This window comes from Lissotriton helveticus, chromosome 3_2, assembly GCF_964261635.1.
Source record: "Lissotriton helveticus chromosome 3_2, aLisHel1.1, whole genome shotgun sequence".
Taxonomy (NCBI): Eukaryota; Metazoa; Chordata; class Amphibia; order Caudata; family Salamandridae; genus Lissotriton; species Lissotriton helveticus.
The window spans coordinates 463,819,319-463,841,073 of record NC_136062.1 but is presented as its reverse complement, the minus strand read 5'-3'; the positions used below and the strand labels follow the sequence as shown (position 1 = coordinate 463,841,073).

The window sequence follows — 21,755 nt, the reverse complement described above, 5'->3', positions numbered from 1 at the left end:
AGCGTTTACTACTTACCAATACTTATATTCCCCTGGTTGCACGCATTTAAAACGTGCTTCTTTAACTCTTCTTTGTTATATAATATAAGAGCACTAACTGCACATTCTTAAAACAGGCTAAGTGCAGTTATCTAGCGGGGACTAGGGTCCTGATTTCAATGGTACAGCAGCTGTAGTGGCACCAGGATCTATTATAACAAATGCCTTGAAAAAACATACAGGATTTGCTACAGAATACAAACTATGTATATAGCACAATAATTGAAAATGTCACAGTGTACTGTTTAAATATAGAAACATTGTAAACCATATGTAACACAATGCCAATGACAATATAAGTGGGAAAATGTACTATATGCTCATTATTGTTTCAGAGTTTATGTTCATGTTTAAGTATATTTTCAATAATAAAAAAAAATGTGCAGTGCAACATGAAAAAAACAAAACTTCATAATATGAATCTGCAATAAAAAAAAGTGTCCATCTCAATGTAACAAAAATCTCACTTTCAGTGTGTTTCTTTCACTTATATTGCACAATGGCTCAAATTCTTATTTAAAAATGTTATGTTAATTTTCATGTGTTTATCTTAGCAATGAACAATATCCAAACAACAGCTTGTCATCTAGTCTTTGTAATCTTGTTGTTTAGGATTTGCAAAAATAGTGCATATGCAGTACTTGTATGGATTTCCATTCAGCTTTATTTATTCTCTCCATAGCTGCACCAATTTAATATCTAATTATCAGGTAAGTTTTTATATGTTTGTCCTCCACCATTTACCTAATCTCCTCACTTAATAATACCACTAGTAACACCGCAATATATTGCCTTTTTGTATATAAACAAGGCATAACACTTTAACAGGCTTTCTGTAAGTTATAGTGTACTACTAATAAGCAAGCTACAACTTACAATAAAAAAGCATATTATTAATCCAATATTTGAAACCTAATGCATTTACCTATGCTTGTATTAAACTGCGCTCTGTTGTTCCTTTTCTGGAATATCATGATGCAGACAATCTGAATGGTTCTTCATGATTCCAGGGCCTACCAGGCTCTTATTCTCAGTAATAGAGTGACATTGGGTAGCTCCAGCACTCACCTTGTATCCAGCTGGAGCCATGATGTAGAAACCGCAGTCCATGTTGGAATTGTAAATGTTGGGGAAGTAGGGGGATGAAACGGTGCCAGCAGAGCTGGTGAATGTTCCACCACATTTTACTGTCAAACAGAAGAATAAAATCATCTTAGTTCTCTGCAGCATAGAGTACTGGTCATGAGTGCAAAATGTCCACTCGCACAAACCACAGAACACCATCTCATATTCAGCCCCTTAACAACTGTGTCAAACAGGAGCCAGGAGTAGGGTTCTGCCTGATGCCCCCGGCATGCTGTTTGTGCCTCAGCTCACATATCCCTAAAAATAGTGGTATATGTCAAGAAATTGAAGACATGACATGGGATCCCATTCAGAAAGGTCAAATTTACTGTCAGGATGGTAAATAATAGAGTTCATGCCCAGGGAGAAGTTCTGCCTATAGAGGATACTCACTATCAGATATTGTTGCCACATCACTAATCATATGTGTTACCATATATTTTGTGCACAGTGTGATCTTGCCAAACCTTGATCATCGGTGGCCAAGATTGCACAGGCAGAGAAAACGGAAATAAAATACTGATAATCTATGTACCACCCCCTGCTCCTTCCCCAGACTCAAGGGGATTATGTCAGTGTACTTGACCCATGACATCTTGTATTCCATGGTGAGACCTATATTGATTCTGAGAAACCATATGCAAACATGCCCAGATAACCTAGGAGCACAGCTCACTGGGTCCCTACAAGAGGCCTTTGCTTCCTCCCTCCCCTGTCTGAGAGCGGCCTGACACCAAGGGCCATACCATTGCAGTACAAGGCATTTGTGACCTCCCTCACCTGCCTGAAAGTGCCCTGACAATCAGGACTGTAACACTGCTACAGGATGCCCGTTGTGACCTCCCTCCTGTATTTGAAAGAGGCCTGACACCAAGCACTGTACTATTGCTGTCAGAGGCCTCAGAGTCCTCTGTCTACTTTCTGAAAGCGGACTGACACCAAGGACCGTACCATTGCGGTAGGAGGCCTCTGAGTACTCGGTCCCCTATCTGAGAGCGGCCGAATACCAAGGACCATACCATTGTTGTCAGAGCCTTCTGCATCCCTCCTCCCTGTCTAAGAGCCGCCTGACACCAAGGATCGTACCATTGCTGTAGGAGGCCTTGAACCCACTGGCGGTGATGGAACCGTCCGTCACAAACTCCAGCAACATCTCATTTCCAGAAGAGGTGAATGGCTGGAGCTCTCCGGTCCCACACGCTTTGCTGAGTAAGACTGGGGCTGCCTTATTGTCGCCATCATAAATTGTGAGGTAGTCAGAGGCACAGTTTGAGGAGGACTGGAGATCAAAGGCATCGAACTGTAGAAGAATCTGAGAAGAAAGAGCAGTAAATTAGACTTATGACCTCTTGAGTGTCTATAACTTTCTATCAATCATTTGTTTAAACAGCACTGATTTTCAGTTTTTGATAGTTATCCCAGATTAGACTCAGGCTGTGATTTTGCATTGACTCTCAGACAATACCTGCATCCCTTTACCTCGACTCTTTAATTCAATAACTGCTTCTGGTACCAGCAAAAGAAGCAGGGGGGGGGTGTTAATTATCACAGGGTGTGGAATGGCGCTTGCCAGGTGGTGTGGAGTTAACACAAATGAAGGTAATAAATAAGGTGCTACTGGTGAGGGAAAAAAAAACCAAACCCTCAATTCTGGACCCCAGGGTCCGACTATAAACAACAACAGGTCCTGTGCACATGCATGTGAGTAAATAAACAATATAAACAATTTCTGTTGGTCAAGGATGAAGACACTGATGTCCTTTCTTTGAAAAGTTGATTTTTAATGGTGTATTGCTTCGAGAGTCAGCCAACATGTGTTTCGTCAATGGGGTGTAAACCCTTGACTTCTTCAAGGCTGTAACAGAGTGATTTGATTCTTAGACCTTACAACCGGTGATAATTCCGACCCGGTGGGTCCTAATATTTATCTACGATAAGGTGCAATTCCTTCTAATGGTTGCACTGTAAATCTTGGGATTAGGGTAATGTAATATAAGTCTTACTACTGAGTCTCTCTCCCGGACGTGTGAGGCACATTCCTTGCGGTGGCTAAATCTGTTAATATGGCACCATCCGCCATGATATGCAGCTGCGACAAGTACTCCCTGTCTCTCTCGGGTCTCCAGGACCTCGTTTCCACCGGCTACACAAGTACGTATTATAACTCAGGAGAGATAGGATTATCACCGGTTGTAAAGGTCTAAGAATCGAATCACTCCGTTACAACCCTGAAGAAGTCAAGGGTTTACACCCCATTGACGAAACACTTGTTGGTTGACTCGCAAAGCAATACACCATTAAAAATCAGCATTTCAAAGAAAGGACATCAGTATCTTCATCCCTGACCAACGGAAACTATTTTATATTGTTTATTTACTCCCATGTGTGTGCACAGGACCTGTTGTTTCTGGTTCAAGCCTCTTTTGCCACCATCCCTCCTTTTCCTAAACTCAAAGTGAAAAATGTAGGCATCCTCTTTGACGCTCGGTTATCTTTTGAAAGTCAGATCAGGGCCACTGTGGGCACCTGCTTCCAGGTACTGAGACTGTTAAGGAAGTTTTTGAGGCTAATACCAGACTCAGCACAAGAAACAGTGACACAGGTCTTGCTGGTGTCCCAGCTTTATTACTGCAATGTGATCTACTTGGGGATTTCTAAAGGCAGACTGCCAGTGCTACAAAGAGTACAAGATACAGCTGCCAGGTTGCTATTAAGAATTCCGAAATGGGCCCCTATTAGCTCTGGTTTGGCTGAATCTCCTTTAAAGCTCTGTGTTTCACGCACAGGATAATGAGTCAGAGGGGGTCCAGTTATCTCTTCTGCTTGAACAGTGCTCAAACCCCCTCCAGAGCCCTTAGATCTGGGGAAGTAGCTCTGGCAGTGATTCCCAGAGTGTGTCGAGTATGACTGGGAGGTTGGTCCTTTGGTCTTTGTTCAGCCAAGCTATGGAACACAATGCCACTTAATCAAAGACTTGAACAGTCTGAGGCAATGTTCTGGAAAAATCTGAAGACCTGGCTCTTTAGACAGAGCTAGAAAAAGCTCGGAATCTACCTGTATCAGAGTTTTCTGACCTTGATGAATCTTAGCGCGGGGAAGACTCCTTAGCAGTAACCAGGCGCTCTATAAATCCCAAATTCATTCATTCATTTGTGTGTTCAAAGAGGCATAGCACTCGAACAGCTTAACCTGCGAAGGCTAAATGGGGTGCTACACTGGACTAAAACGACACAAACTGAAGAGGCGGTGCTACTCTCCTTAGATGCCCAAATGGCATTTAATAGTATTGGATGGCAATTTATATTTGCCACCCTAGATAGACTGGGCTTTGGACCAAACTTCTGTGTGTGGGTAAAACTCCTGTACCAAGACCCTTAGGCAAGGGTGAGAGTCAACGTAGAGCTATCTCACTAATTCCCGCTCAGAAAAGGCATGTGCCAAGGTAGCCCGCTCTCACCGATGTTCTTTGCCCCGGCTTTGGAGCCATTAACAACATTGGTCCGTAACGACCCAATAATACAAGGTGTACAGGGAGGGGGTAACTGGGAGGACAGAATATCTCTACGCAGAAGATATACTCTTATACCTGGTCAAACCACACAGGTCAGTACACAGGGTGCTATTTGGTAGTTACTCGGGTATACAATAAATTGGAATAAGTCCCTCATCGTCCCCTTGACAAGTGTGGTCCCTCGGAGACTCGTAGACACTACTCCGTTAGTGGTTAAAACAAAGTTCACATACCTGGGTATTCAGATATCGACAAAGGAAGAGGACTTCCTATCAGACAATTTGTACCCCCAAACATAGCGACTGGGGAGTGATGTGGAACATTGGAGGAAACTACCGGTGTCCTGGATGGGCAGGGCAGTCAATTTCAAAATGATGTCACTATCCAGGCTATTATACGTACTGCAGAATTCCCCATACAAAATACCCAAGAAAGTATACCAAGATATAAATAGCGAGCTGCGAAAACTCTTCTGGCATGGAGGCAGTTCTAGAATTGCTCTCTGTAAACTCCAGAGGGGAGTATATGAGGGAGGGCTAGCAGTTCCAGATATGAGTAAATACTGCTAGGCCTCACAGTTGACAGTGGTAAATGACTGGGCATTACTGACCGTGGCGACCCGGCCTTCAGGGAAGATCATTAGGCTATGGGTGAAAGAGACTATCTAGCAGCACTATACTGCAGAAGCAAGGCGAAACACCTGTTATGTTATGTTATGTTATGTTATGTTACTATATTTTTGTATAGCGCAAATCACCACTGGTCTCTAAGCGCTTTTAAAGAAAGGAACACAACAGATAACCACCGGTGGTCCGCCCGCAGCACAGTTGACGATTTAAATTAAGGATGTTGTCACTCACGCTGACGGTAGTATGAGCTTGGAGAAAAGCGTCAAAACACATAAGCTGGGCAGGATAGTGACCAGCTGGCAGAAGTGGTGGCTCTGAAAGGGTCTTTTAAAAAATGGGAGATGCTGAGAATCTAAAAGATTGGCATACATATAGAGGGGAGAGAAACAACTCACTTTCGAAAACATAAAAAGTGAATATGAAATGGCAGACATAGAAAGACACAAACATGCAATTAAGTCATGCCGTACGGCAATACTCACCATTGAAAGACAGACTATTGATGGTCCAATGGCTACACAGGCCACTTCATTAACATACAAGCAAATAATGTACAACTCACCTAATCCGGTGGGCCCCCTGAGGACAGCCTGGAATGTAGAACTAGGACTTCTAGAAGATGGTGACTGGGAAGTGTCAGTACAGAGCCCACGGGAAGTAGCTATAAGGGCCCAATTTCATCTTGTCCAACTATTTGTCCTCCATAGGTCATATGCTTCCAGAACACCACTACACCGCCTGGGGCATGATATGTCCAAGTATTGTGCGAGGGAGTGTGGGTAAATTGGCGCCTTCTTTCACCTTATTTAGAAATGTAAATGTATCCACGACTCTTGGAAGGAGGTGACGAGAGTCATGTTTGAAGTCACTGAGCCAGTGGAGCTGAGATGGCTGCTGCTATGTGTTACCGGGGAGGAGAAATGGCCCAAATATACATTAATACAGCTGAAAGGGGCAGCGATGGTGGCTAAAAGAAACCTAGCCAGAAAGTGGGGAGCGAGCCAAATACCAGATCTACTGGAATGGGAAAATTACTTAGATCGGAGCTCTGGGCATAGAAGGTAGTCTACAAAGCCAGAGGATGCCCACAAAAATGGCATACCATCTGGGGTCAATGGAGGGCATACAGGGGTTACTGAAAAGGGGGAAAGGGAGGGCAAGGGAAGATGAGGGAATGTGAGTAACCACATCCCCTAGTAGTCTGTGGTTCTGTGGGCCACAAGAGATGGGAATCTACCTGAGAAGTTAGGAATTATAGTATTGGAATATGTCTAATCTTTGTCTTATATGTGCAAAACATGCCCTGAGCTATTGTTCAATAAAAATATTTTTTTTTTTTAAAAGAGACATGCAACTCCTGTCTTCTCTCTTGGTTCCTCTACTTGGAACCAAACCTCTGCTGGTGCTCATGTACCTCTTGTGAAGAAGTTACACACTGGGTTCTTGATTCCCCATGCTAAGATGTGGCTCTCCATCAAGACCACGTACTTAAATGAAGAACCTAGAGAGCTAGGCTGGTGTAAGCTTCAAGACACATGGTACAGTACGCTCCTTACTGGCTCATAGTGAAGGCCCTAGACCTCTGGGGCACTGCCTCTGGATTATCAATAACCTGTGTCTTACCTTCGAATGTGAGTGATGCACAACAGCAGACCATGAAATGAAGAAGACTGCCGCCCTACAGATGAAATCTCACGAGGGATTTCCACATTGGGAAGAGAAGCTCATGCTTTGTGCAAGTGTTGAAAGTTAGAATATCGAGCAGAGCAATATCACATCCAAAAACATTGTAGGCAGAATATTAACTATTGCAACATCCTGAGTATTTATAGCTAAGTATAGGCTAACTACCTAACTACCCGCTGCATCACCTCACCTTGAAGCCATGTATATATATATATATATATATGTATATATATATATATATGTATATATATATATATATATAGATAGATAGATATATTTGAGATCAATGTGAAATTAAGTACAGTAAGTTTATACTTATCAATACATATATTGCCATTAACCATATTTTGATAGCTGAAATGTTGGCTATGATTTTTTTGTAGCACTATATTCAAAGCTCGATATTCTTGTACCATAAACTCAGGAGATAATACCTGTCGCTATGCACCCCAGTGTTCTATCCTGCTACACTGTTCATTAATAGGTTAACACTTACATATCCATATACTTTGGGTAACTCCACTGACATTCTCTCTCATCTTTGTTTACTGTTCCCATGTGCCATTTCTTTGAAGCCCAATTTGAACTTGATTAAAGTCTAACTTAGTTGCTGCTTGTAGTCCTACTCTTGAAGCTTTATTCTGTCTACTCTGTTGTTGCAGCACTACTGTAAATTTCAATTACACCTTCTGATTGGTTCTTCCTCGAAGCTCCGCAGCTATGGTGCCGATGTCATTGGAGAGAACAATCCAAGGACAGATCCTTCTCATTCCCGCTGATGGACTACTGTAACCAGAGTGACCTACCTCAGCAGCTACCTCTACCATCAATCAGGCACCTCCTAACCCAGTCCCACCCCTAAGCGGCTTAGGACTCTGGCAGGAGGAAAGAGTGACTACCCCGTCAGCTTTTTTGTGAAGGCCGTACCTTATCAGAAGGCACTCGGACAAGGTAGACACAGTTGATGTTGTTTGGGTATGAGGAAGGGTTATTAGTAGATGTCACGGTGCCGGTCGGGTCAGAGATTATAGTGCTGCAAACACCTGAAACCAAATATGAAAATTATATAAATATTAATGCCTTGAAACTTCACAATGACTCTGCCAGGTGGAGTTTCCACCCTCCAATGGCTCCTACTGAGAATGTGTCAGTTAGGTTCACTAGTATTTAAGCTGGCATCTTATATCTCCATCAAGAAGAAGCCCCTTGATCTAAACATTGATCCCTGTGGCTGGTACAGGTTTTAGCAATGCTTTGGAAGCACGGAACAGAATATAAGTATGTACCAAAAACAACACTGGGCACATTGAACTTCCACACAAACTGCCCTGGTACAGATAAAATGGCAGAAGAGGTAGGATAGATTTTTGGAGATGCAGATAAAAATAAAAAGCAAATTATATTTAAACCAAGAACAGAATCTTCTGTCACTCCACTTACTCTTTACTGGTCTGCAGTGACTTACATACCTGATGTATAGTTATAAAGCCACTCAACTTGTAATGCGAAGAAAACATAGAACCCAACGATAGGGACATTTTCAAACCTAGGAACCCAAAGGTCAAACTCTATAAATGGAACAAACAGGGGCAGAACAGAACTCATTTAAAACCATCTGAAACTCCAATATAGGAGGAACGTTCCCATAAAGTAGTAGTTTGTGCTTTAATTTTATCAGGTGATAAGTACTGGGTTCCAGTCAGAGGTTAAATGATGGAATTTTATCAGGAATTTAATAATGGGATCCCACCAGTGGGTAAACGTGAGGATCCCATCAGTGAATGAATAATGGGATCGCTACATGATATGAGTTCCAGAGTCATGTGAAAGGAAGAATGTTGATTTTCGCACAGGGGTCGAATGCTCGGATCCTATAAAAGGTCAATGATGACATCTTATCTGTGGATATAGCCAGGATGCTATACGTACAGGAATGCTGGGATTCCATCATGTGTCAGCCAAACTTAGGCAGCAGTAATAAGATCTTATTAGGAAATATGTCCTAGCATCTTATCAGGAAATCATTAGGGATCCTGTCAGTAGACCAAAGCTGATTTTGTAGTCAGAAATAGCGGGATCCTATTTCCATATGAAGGCTGTTAGTAGCGAATTCCTGGATTTGCTGAATCTATGCCAGGATATGAATGCTGGGATCTCATAAGGGAATAAATGCTGGAATACTCTCATGAACTGAATATTGACATCGCACCAAGGGTAAACGCTGGGATCCAGTCAAGGCATAAATACTGGGATCCAGTCAGGGGATAAATGCTGGAATCCAGTCAGGGGATAAATGCAGGTATCCAATCTGGGTATAAATTCTGGAATCTAATAAAGTAACAAATGCTGAAATCTAATCAGAGAATAAATGCTGAGATCCAGTTAAGGGAAAAATGTTGGAATCTAATCAAGGGGTAAATTATGATATCAATCAAGGGATAAATGCTGGAATCTATTCAGAGGATCCAGCCAGGAACTCACATAGGCAATACATTTCGGGATTCCAGTGTTCCATAATTGCCGGGCCAATATGTGATAAATGCTGGGATCCTAGCAGGGGACAATCACTGGGATCCCATCAGGGGATAAATACTGTCATCATGTCATATGATGAATACTAGGATCCACTATGGGAAAATATGCTGGGATCCCACTGGGGGCAAGTGCTGAGGTCCTATCAGAGGATAAATGCTAGGATCGCATCAGGATGAGACAAAGGCTGGAATTCAGCCAGGGGATAAATACTGGGATCTCATCAAGCGATAAATGCTGAGATTTCATCCTAACAGCAGGACGAACAGAGGTATTAATGGTTGAAGATTTTAATTCCCAGCAGGGCAATAGATGCCTGCTTAGTTGATGATGCTGGAACATTTTTATCTTATCTGAAATTGTTAGAACTATTTGCTTGACCAGCTCTGAACGGTGGCTACTGTGTAGGATACAGATCTAGAATGGTTCCAATAATTTTCTAAGAGGACAGACACAAAGGGCCTTATTAAAAGTACGGAGGTCCTCAGGACTGCCGTTCTCGCAGTGGTGGTCTGACCACCGCCACCACTTCGGGTACACCCACAGTATTCAGTGTGTGGTGGTTGGACCGACACAAGATCATCGGCTCCTCCAGGATCAAGGTTCCTGCTGCGCTGGTGGTCTACAACCAGCCTCAGTATGCTGGGGTGCCGATGCCGGCACCTCCAAGCATATTATGAGTTGGCTTTCAACCGCTCACTTCATGGCGGTTAGCCCATCATGAAAAGGGCAGGGGTGAGGCAACTAAGGGGGTCCTAATAGGGCTCCAAACCACATCTGGGTCTGGGGGTGCACATGTTGTGCCCCCTAGAATTGCAACCCCGTTTCTGCAGTGCGGCAAACGTGCAACACCATGCTGGGATGTGCTACAGGCTCTGTCACGGTGGCGGTCTGCTGTAAAAGCTCTCCTATGAGCCTTACACAGTCACCACTGTGAGACCGCCGCAGCACTACCCTCCCACCCTGGATTACACATGTAATCCGGCGAGCGTGCTCAAGACGGGCTTGGTGGTCTTCCTGTCAGCTCGGCGGCAGTGGGTCAAAAGGAGGACCGCTAAACTTGTAATAAGGCCCAAAGTGTCACATTAGAGTCCTTCAAGTCATCAGAGGGGAAGGTTGAATGTGAAGTACCCCAGGGTTCACTCTTTCACCCTCTCTCTCTTGTTATTCAAGCTGCTATTTTCTATCTTTAGTGCCAGAGACCTGAAACAATGCTTAATTGCTAATGCCAAACAGATCTATGTGCATGTGTTGGGCCCGTAAGCCATGGGGATGAACAAAAGTGAACTCACGTTAAATGGAGCAAATCTGAGATGCTCTGCATAGGCTTAAGTCACAGACTTCTGAATAACCTTACTCAGTCCCCAGTTCTTTGAGATCCCATCCACCTTGACTAAGAGAGCTCAAAAGCTAAGGGTCATCTAGAATGCAGAATTTAACTTTAAGGCTCTGTACTGCTTTTGGGTTTATTCAGCATACGACAGCTGAAACAGACATTGCCCTACATTCAAAACAAATATCACAAAATAATATCTGGTTCACTGACTGATTCAAACCTAGATTATGCCAATTCCATTATGAGTTGGCTTCAAAATTCAATCTGCTAAAATACAACATGTACAGGACATGGTGGCACAACTTAAAACCATGGATATATCATCACATATCAGAAGGTTAGGCTTCATTGGAACTCATCAAAAAGGCCATTATCTTCAACAAAGCATTTGTTTTTTTCAAGTGTATCCAGAAAACAGCATTATCACAGGCTGTTGGATAAAACCACTATACATCTTCCCTCTTGTAACTCATGGTCATGTTCTTATATCTTCTCTACAATGGAAGTGCTCACATTCAGGAGAAGGGAAACTGCAGATTCTTACTAATTGGCCCAAAGATTTTGAATCTACTGCCTGCACCTGGATATTAAGAATAGAAATACTCTGCTTACCTTTAGGAAAGCCTTACAACATTCTACCTGAGTTCTCTTTTTGCAATGCGTACATGTATATGGTATTTTATACTAGTAATTTAGGGATGCTAGGGTCTAAAAACCATAATTAATTTCATAAGGTGCGCTCCAAAATAAACTAAAAAAATAAAAATAACCCACGATGGATGATATTGGTAGAAAATGAGCTTGAATCCTTCAGATAAAGATAATATTACAGCCCAGGAGGAATAGATGCCGTGACTGCTATGAGATTTCAGTATCTATCTGCAGGCATGCACTCCTTACCACACTGGTACAGGGTGTTGATTTTGGAAATGTCCAGGTTGCTAAGCCCATCCCTCTGTCCAATGGGTGGGTTAGGAATTGGCTTGGGGACGATGCTCGGCTGTCCAAATGAGTTACTGAAAGCATACCTGGGAAAGGAAGCCTCACAGTTAAAGTGCATAGTGTATGTACCATTATAATTCATTATTCACCCATAAAACTCTACAGTGACTCCAGGTGAATCTACAGCGGGAACAGGTGAGGGTTAAATATTTGATGTTTGCTTAAAACGTTGCATTTCTAATCTCAATGGTTTTATAGAACTACCCCCCTACAGATCCTACCCAGATCAGACTTAATACATCCCCGTGGATAGTAGGGAAGGTGTTGGATAGTACATTAAACCTATTCCCTATCCTAGAGCGCCCCCCAGCGCAATGCGTTGTAATGGTTTGCGTTGTAAAAGTTGCGTCGTAAAGGCACTGCGTGGTAAAAGTTGCGTTGTAAAGGATGTTTCCCACACAGCCATGATGGTACCACTCTTCCCCACCCATGGACATTCCACTTTACGGGAAGATATTTACTGATACAGCAATGAGTCTAATTCCCTTTCTCACTTTCGTCCTCCTAAGTCGCTTCTACATTCTGGCACCCACGACACCAGGCCAGCCATCCTTCAACCGCTCTTCTTCCCTCCTAACACACACAGTCAGCACTCTGGTGCTCTTCCTCAAAAATAGAGCTTCCAATATGCACCATGCCCTGCTCCCTTCCTCCAACCATCAAAGGTGAAATAAACACCACCCTCTACTTCCCATTTCCTGCAATCTCAACGCTGATTAAACAGATCAGAATCACTGGGTGTGATTTGGGGTTGATGGATGGAAGGTTAGGGGGTGGCAAAGGACATTACCTACGCCATCCCAACAGTACTCAATCTCCCAAAAGTAGACATGAACTCAGCCCAGCAGTCATCTCTACACAATAAAAGGAACCTTCATCACTGCAGTTATTTTCAATTACTAAAAGTTTTCACCCAGGTTGTGGGGGGGTCATTATTGATTTCTTCCTTTCCCTCAATGCTAGGTTTTTACTGACGGTGATGGACCAAAAATAATATCACACCGTCCACCCTAAATAGGGCTGGCATTGTAATGCCATTCCTCAGCTGGCCCCTACTCCATCGGGCTGTCAGAGGTAGCATTCCTTCAACAGAACAAGCAGAGGCTCTGTCGACGGGAAACTTAGGGTCCACCCAACTTTAAATAAGCGGGTGGTGCTAGGGTTTGGCGGAGAGGGTAACCGTCATGTTTGCAAAGGAGTACCCTGTCCGCCAACATCTAAATCAGGGTCACTGTCTATATATAAAAGCCTTTTATGAGAGTTTCAAACAGAAAATGTCTTAGCTGCGCATAGGAGACTTACATCCCATAATGCATCACGGAGGAGTAGTCGTACTCCAGGCCAAGGTTGTTTGTGTTCTCTTTGTTAAAGTTGGCGATGTTTCCTGTTAAGATGAGCAGAGAGTTAAGATGAGGTAGTGATAACTGAGCCTGATAGGGCACATTTCAATGATGAGAAGGTCCCAGCTCACTAGGGGGCAGTGTTCCTCTGTGTCATTGCAGGGGTTAGAAGTAGTCTAATGGCTGAGCTGTGAAACTGGAAACATGTGGGAGTGAGTTCATATCTGGGCCTCGGCACTAGAATGAAAACATGAGATTTTATGAAAATACCTTAATTGCTTCAGTGTGTGATATGACATTGTTATCAGCCAGGGTTAAAGATAACTCACTGTTGTGTTTTTGAAAGAAAAGTCATCATGTTTTTTTCTTTATGAAACCTTTTTGCCTCATAAAGTGATCCAACCCCCTTGATAATCTCCAGGGTGAAACCTTCACCTTAGATTGTATTGCCCTTTGCACTGTCTTGCATTACTTTGGTCAAAGGGACATTCAATGGGTGATGCACACTCGTAAGTATGCAACAAGGGAAACTTCACTTACAACGAAACTTTTACAAAGCACTACCATTACAACGCGGTCATTACAACGTAAACCATTACAACGCATTGCGCTGGGGGGCGCTCTAGGATAGGGAATAGGTTAATTTACTATCCAATAACCTTCCCTAGTGTCCACGGGGACTGGAGTTGAAATAGTAAATTAAACTATTCATTATCCAACACCCAAAAGCGCTATGCGTTGTAATGGTATGCGATGTAAAAACCGCGTTGTAAAGGCATGCGATGTAAAAGCATGCGTTGTAACGTCATACATCCATGCAACAACCCACGGTGTTGACATAATTCCCTATCTACAAAACACTGTAGACAGGAATTTGGGGTAAAATCCAGTGACTCCTCAAGGCAAGTGGAGTTGAGTGCAATATTTTCATTTTTCCTTGTTTTTCCCACTTTGCATGTCTGCTGCATTGTGGAGCATAGATACAAAGTGGGAACAGTCTGAAGCATAGTTTCGTAATATAACATTCATGCAATGCAGCAAGTTAAGCTGAACACTTCTGTGTAAATCTGAACCTCTTTCCGCTGAAGTGGGGCACTGCAGTTAGCAGTCACTGATCCTCATTATCGATTTCGGGAAAATGCATTTGAAAAATGAGTTACAATTTATCCTGTGCCAGGACATTTTGTGTCGGCACAGAACAAACTGTTTCAAATGAAGCACTCCTCCAGTTAATGCCTTCAGATGTGGTAACTTTGGGAAAAGGACAGTAGCCTGCTGTAACAGTAACAAATATTGATCACCATAACCAAGGGTCAGATTGGTAAAAAGGGTGTGTTGGTGGACATCTGTGATCAAACCTAAGCTGAACAAATCAGATATCAAAATCATTGCCAAGGTGAGCCCATCAGGAATCTGAGTGGAACTCAGTTTTCCCTCTCAGTGGTAAGTGGAGCCCAAGGGGTGTCACTGACCGGGCAAGATGTTGTTCCACATAATGGTCACGTAGTCGTCGCGGTCGCTGCGGCTCTGCTCGTGGTAGAAGCCCAGGGCGTGGTTCAGCTCATGCTGGACGATTCCTTTCGACATACATCCCCCGTCAAGAGATACCTGCTGAACTCCCCCTGACTTCCCGACGAATGACCAGCACCTAGGGGAGAAGATGGACCAGAGAGATCCCTAAATTACTGCAATAGCACCTTCAGGGAAAGAATATTACACTCTAACCCCATACAATGGATTGGCCTGAGTGTCTCCTCTCTGACTGTGCTATCTGCAAGGGAAGAGGGGTTCCAGGACAGTGACATTGCACAGTCTAGGTTAGAATGAAAGACATTGCATGCAAAGGAAAGTTGTGTCATCCTACACCAGTTTGATACATTTCTAGTGTGCCCTATGATATTTTCTCCCAGTGGACCCCACATCAGTCTGCGCTGTTGCTCTTTGAATTGGGTTTCAGACTCAGTCTCAAAACCTTTCCAGTTGTTACTTCTCTCACGGTTGTGTAATCTTACAGTTCTCTCACCTTCGCCAGCTTACAGCTAGTGTCAGGACACCTACCTGGAGGTAGGTACGTGCTCTATCAATGTCATGAACCGAATTGATATTAAAGACAAATGAGGACAACCCAATAACCCACAGACCAGGGTCAAATAACAATTAACAATGTGGTCCTTATGGGGGAAGTATAACCCTAGACTTCTAAGGCAATAGTAATGAAAAGAAACTTCAGTGTAACTTCCTTACTGATGCAATAAATGTATATATTTTGCCAATTGCGTTCATAAGGAGAAAAAATGTTTCATCTTGCGCCTTGAGACCCGTTTCCGGATGAGTAGTTTGCGCTCTATAAGCCACTGATTGATTGATTCATATTGATCTTGACATAACACATATATATTTTTTCAAAACAGCACACACAGTGCTCCTATAAATTGGCGGTACAGTGTAGGTGAATAGAGTGATAAGAAAGTGCACTTGTGTTATAAACAACAATATATATATACATGTGACTAATTGGGAACTTATGCTGTTATATATGGCCTCTCAGTGTGAGTGACAGAAAACCTCAATCTATATATATAAAAACGAAAATATGTATGTCTGTCTGTCTGTCTGTTTGTTTGTCCTTTATGCATTACTACACCATTCATCCGATCGCCATGAAACTTTGGGAAGTTGTTGAGTACACTCCCGCGAAGGTTTCTGGCATAATTTTTTTTTAAATATCTCCCCCCCGGGCCCTCATAATCTTTCGAATACTGATGTATGCACCAGACGGAAAAACAAAAAATTGTGAATCCAGAAGCACTCGAATAAATAAATAGAATTAAAACGACACTTTGAAATGTTTTCCATATTAAAATTAATAAGTTTCAATAAAAATGACACAATGTAAATTGAATGTTATCATAACGAGGTTCCTTGAATTTCCTTTCTTCGGAGATCGCAGCAACGCGCGACGGGTAAGCTAGTAAGAATATAAAATCAGTCCACATATTGGGTTGTTATTTGTCAATGTTTCGACCCCTTTGTAGAGGTATTTAGAACGGGGTCATCATCTGGACTGAATAAGAATAAGGCGGTACCTAGAAGTAAAAGAACCATGTATCAGACTACATGATGAATATACATTTCATTATTTCGTTATATTTAAAGAACTAATTACATGCCAGAGGATATGGGCAAAAAAACAGTCATGATGTGTGGGAGTGAAGGTGCATGGGAAAACCTCACCCAGCCCTGGGCAAATCACTGAAATGGAATAGGTAAAAGTTTAACTCCGCTATGACCCTTAAGTATGACTAAGGCATAACAACTTTTTTAACGGGGCCTAGCGAGGGATTAAGCCATCCTGACTCATGGAGGCAGCCAAATTGGACATACTCTTGGACTGACTTGCAGGCTAAGCAAAGGAATCTGAATCACGACCCTCAAATATATATTAAAAGGGCATCTCTAAAAGAAAAGATTGCCATATAAATTATACCTTGAAATGTATACTGAAAAACACTTTTATTTTCCCTGCTTGCATTAGAAACATGGAGGAGAAAGCTGTATGTAGAAATAAAAATCTGCCTCTCAACTGAGAAAATACGCAATTATTTGTATTTGTCCACCAGGAGAAAAGAGAGCACTGCGGGAAAGGCTAAATATTGAATGCCACTTAACTAATGAAATGGTATCCACTTAAAGTACAGAGTACAGCATCTGTTCACCCGGAGGAAAGCAAGAACCAATCAACTGATTCAGTGAACTAAGCAAAGCAAAAGTTTACGATTCCCCCCCCTTACTTGAAGAAGAGCATCAAGGCCTTGCTCAAACAAAATGTATAATTACCAGGACACACTTTATGAGAGTGCCAGCAGTACCTGGGTTTTCAACCTGCTCACCAAGATTAAACACCTGATAAGGTAGTTGCTGTATGCAATTGGTTCCTTAAACATAACGAAATAAGTAGATGTGTTTTCATTATGTAATCTAATTCATGATTCTTTTCAGGGGCGGCTCCTCCACTAAGGCAGAGTATTGTCGCCCCACGGCCTTTCAGCACTGCAAAAAAGGATAAATAAAAGGATAATAACGTAAGGTTGTTATCATTTTATTTTCTTGTGCGAGGCAGTTTCGCGGGGTGGGGCGGGACTAGGCTGAGCAGGAGGGAGGAGTTGTGACACTCCCTAAGTGCTCATGACTGTTTGGCCGGCTGTCTTGGGCCATCCAGACAGTCATGCGCACTTTGCATATTCTCCACCCAGGCTGCATTATAGCCTGGGTGGAGAACGTGCCCAGGCTCCCAATCCCTGTCTGAGCGCCGATCTACAGCGCTCAGACCAATGACAATGCTGCCTTGCTACTTTGTGATTGGCTTAGAGAGCCTGGGTGCTTCCTATTTTCTGTTAGCAGAGAAGCCAGGAATAGGCCGGCAGGTAATTAATCGTATTCTTTTACATCCCTTCTTCCCCACTACTGATTCATGGTAGCAGAAACCACTTGTTCTTTTACTTCTAGTTGTCTCTTGTACTTATTCTGTCCTGATGATGACCCCATTCTAAATAACTGTACAAAGGGGTCGAAACATCGTCAATAATATGTGGACTGATTATATATTCGGATTGAGGGTTTCTGTCACAATTTGAGTGCCATATAGAACACCATCATTTCCCAATCAGTCACATGTATACATTGTTCTGTATATCGCACAAGCGCACTTCCTAATCACTCTATTCAGCTTCACTGCGCCACCACTTTATAGGAGCATTGTGTGTGTTATTTTGAAAAAAGCAAAAAATATGTGTTATGTCATGATGAAACATTTTTGTTTCCTATGATGAACACAATTGGCAAAATAAATGCATTTTTTTGCATCATTAAGAAAGTGATAGAGCGCTAACAGCACTCTAAATTGTATGGGTTCACTATACTCATGATTTCGACGTACTTACACGTTTCTAATCATTTGCAGTGTTTTTGGTTTATCACGATACATTATTCACATTAAAGGAACATCGAACTATAATGTGCACATTTAAGTATGATTTTTCCATACATTAGAGACAGTTATGTTTCCTGTATGTGTAATATCAGGATGAAATTATATTCGTGTAATGTAAATATGTAGCTCAAATTGTCTGAAAAATAGGCCCAAATAGAAGGTTGTTTTTAGTTTTGTATTGCTCGGTTGCTCAATAGATAATTAAATAAATCCTTGTTTTGCTTGAATATTGTATGTTCTAATCCTATTGCAGGGAATGGAATTCTAAATTGTTAGTCTTTGAAGAAGGTCTGAAAAGCAAGAAGGGAGGACTCCTTTCGTGCCTGGCCTATCTGCACCTCAAGGCCACTTGAAGAAAAGATGAATCGTTAATTAAATGTTCCTGAGAAATGTTGCCAAAACTAAAATTGTTGCAAATAGATGATAACACCATATGAGGTCAGAAAGGGGCTGAACATTGTCTTTACTATGATGCTCAGGAACAGAGTAACATACTTCTGTTCATTGCGGAGGAGAGGGAGCATCTTAGAACGAGCACCTTAGCCTTATGCTAGCTGACCCATTTGACTTGAGTACTTCTCAGAAAGTCAACACTTGCTGACACCTTTGTGATATCGTATAGAAAGATGGGTAGGTCCTTCTTCAGAATAGTGTAGGGAAAGGTTTAGATACTTTAAATGAAGCGAGCACTTGATGCAGCTTCTATCCTTTGTTGGTGTGCTAATTCTTGAACTTATCATGGTATGTATCTTATGCCAAGTGACATATATTTGTAGACTCAGCTCTGTATTAATTTTTCTGTACCTATATACTTTGATATTGTGATGTGTATACATCCTATTTTTTCGCCATTATAATAAAACCACAAAACTGGAATTCGAAGTCTGTAGTTCTTTAAAGCATGTCCGAGTTTAAAAGTATATTTGTGACTTGTTTACTCCCCTTGACCACTTTTAGCAGGTAAATAAAAGACCATCCACCGGAGCTAGGAAGGAAATAGAGAACCCAAACCTAGCGTGATCAAATGGTAGCAGAGGATGGTTTCCCTCTAAAGGTAAGGGGAGACAGGATAAATTATTATTAGAGTAGGATTGGAAGTAGATCAGAGCTTCGGACAGAGTCAAAAACGGCACGGATTGCCGGAGGTCGGCTGACACTGACGTTGCGGTGGAAAAAGTGGTAGAGTGAGTATGATAATGTGTGGTGTGTTAGATTGCGGTGATGTATTAATTGTGTGATGTCTTGCGCAGTTGGGATTCAAGTTGAGTAATTGTGGGTTTATCGGTTTACTGGCTCGGACACGTGCGGATCAGGAGGTTTGGTTAGCGGACTCAGGAGAAGTCCAAGATCCTGGGATAGTTTGTAATCGTAATTGTCTGATCAAAAATGTGGGTATTGTGAAGCGCTATTGATGTTTATTTTGTGACAGGGAACTTTGAGTGGTAGTGAGAGTACGTTGTTGTGGAAAGCCTCTGGTACCAGGGGATGGACTACAGCGATTGGGTGATCAACGCAGGTCGGGGTCACAGCGAATGAATGTTCTTTTAAGAGTGTTCTATTGATCTTTTAGCTGACAGACAATTACTTGTTTTATGTAACTGTGACTGTGTTAGGAGCAGTTAATTGGTTAATAACTTTTGGATATACAGTTACAGGTTGTGCGAATGTGTGAGCGAGTGTCTGAAGTGAAATTGTAAAGGCGGGTGAGCCGCTGCAAGGAGTGAGCAGTGACATCAGTGCGTGCCACGCTGGGATTGGTTGGTGTAGATGTAACGCCACACTGGGATTTGGGAAAGTTAGTTCGCAGCTGAATATTGAGATTTGGATTGAAATTCATTGAATTTTTACGATGAAGTGTTTTAAAGTTTTACGAGATTTGAGCAGAGGCGATACAGGTGTGGTGGACTCGAGTAGGGAAATAAGTGCCGCCAGAAGATACCCGGGAACATAATATGTTAAAAAATGTGGGACTCCATACCATAGTGTGGCTTCAAAATTGGCATAAAATCACAGAGAAAGAGGGTGAATTAGCCTTCCCTTGCTATGGGTCCTTTTGTATGGAGGTGTTGTACCAGCTGAGAAGAGTGATGTCTTCTCTGAAACCTCCACCCAGACCAACACAATGTGAGGCATTAGATACTTGGATGAGAGCAGCAATGGCATAGAAAAGAGAGGCTTCACAGGGAATATTGAAGAAGGCAATGAAGGCATATCAAGAGGCGAGATGGGATGCACAATTGAAGAGGTGGGGAAAAGATACCATAGAGGGAGAACAATTATATCTGTTCAGGCTACTAGAAGGAGGGTCTGGAGGAAAGAGTAAGACAGAAGAGGACAATCATACAGATCATACCGTTCTAGAAACATTACTAGCAGAGCGTCCTCCACCATATGATTCCAGGTCCGAGATAGAGAAAACCCAGCACATTGGGGAAATGCCAGGAAGTTCTGAAGAGCAGACAACAGGGATAAAGGGAAGAATGGCTGTAGGAATCATAATTCCAGGAGGCTCTGGAGGGCCAGGATACGCAAACTATGAGCAAGACAGAAGTGCATGTAATATGCAGCTACCATATGCTCTTACAGTACCAGTTACAATTGGTCCTGTGGTTTCGATCTATAACCCTACAGAGAGGGTAGGTGAAAGTCAATAGCAGACAAGAGGGGAGGAGACTATATCTTTAGGGACTCTTACAATGAGTGGAACAGGTATGTCTCAGATGCCGGCGGAAGCTAGTACTCCACTGCCAGCTACTTCTGATTCATCTAGAATGGATAGTGGGTTGCAACAAAGACTAACAGGAGCTTTGGCAAATTCTAGGTCAGATATTAGAATGTTGGTTCCACCAGAGAAGGAATCAATGATACAGAGAGAGGAACTGGAGCAGAAGGGAGAAGCATCTAGAGGACTGTTTGAATCACGGGGTTTATGTGAGGATAATCATTGGAGAAGTCGAAATTGTGAGAGAGAAAGTCGCCCAGTGTTGAGATTGGAGGAGAGTGTAGGTCCAAGAAAAGCACAAAGTTGTGACAGAGAATCAGGAAATGAGAGAAGTCAGAGAACTATAAAGGTGGCCATGAAGGCACCACTGTTAGATGTGGTAAGATTGAAAGCTGAAATAGAAGAAGTGATAGAAGGAAATCTGCCATTAGACAGGATTGAAACATATGACCCAAGTAAGCTGCTATTTGTAGCAAAGGATGTTACCAAAAAGGCAAAGCAAACTCATTAAGCATTGGTTCAGTTAGCAAGAAGGTATGAGGTGGATTTGGCTAAGACAAAACTGATACAGAGCAGTTGCAGATTGAATTATACAGACCAAGACTTGGAGGAAAAGCGAAAAACTGGATTGAAGGCACAAATCGAAGATTTGATCATAGCGATGAGACCATGGAGAGAATTAGATAGATGGGAAGAAAGGTGGGCTAAAAAGTAAAGTACTAAGAAAATGATAGGGGATACTCTGCCTCCAGCAGGAGAGACAGGAACGGCTGGAAATTTCCCTCTGAGAGATGTACAAAATGGAGGATATGTACATGTGCCGTGGAGCAGGGGCGATTTGGC

The 21,755-nt window shown here is 42.4% G+C and overlaps 1 protein-coding gene across 1 annotated transcript in view; it reads right to left on the bottom strand.

Annotated features, from left to right (window-relative positions):
- Nucleotides 1-21,755, bottom strand: part of LOC144826363 (embryonic protein UVS.2-like) — a 99,155-nt gene that overhangs the window by 33,713 nt on the left and 43,687 nt on the right. The window contains exons 6-11 of the mRNA XM_078684690.1: nucleotides 14,673-14,848; nucleotides 13,163-13,244; nucleotides 11,759-11,886; nucleotides 7,918-8,033; nucleotides 2,251-2,476; nucleotides 1,108-1,226 (exon numbers count right to left, since the gene is read on the bottom strand). Of these exons, the coding sequence (XP_078540816.1) occupies nucleotides 1,108-1,226; nucleotides 2,251-2,476; nucleotides 7,918-8,033; nucleotides 11,759-11,886; nucleotides 13,163-13,244; nucleotides 14,673-14,848 (847 nt within the window). The remainder of the gene's footprint in view (nucleotides 1-1,107; nucleotides 1,227-2,250; nucleotides 2,477-7,917; nucleotides 8,034-11,758; nucleotides 11,887-13,162; nucleotides 13,245-14,672; nucleotides 14,849-21,755) is intronic.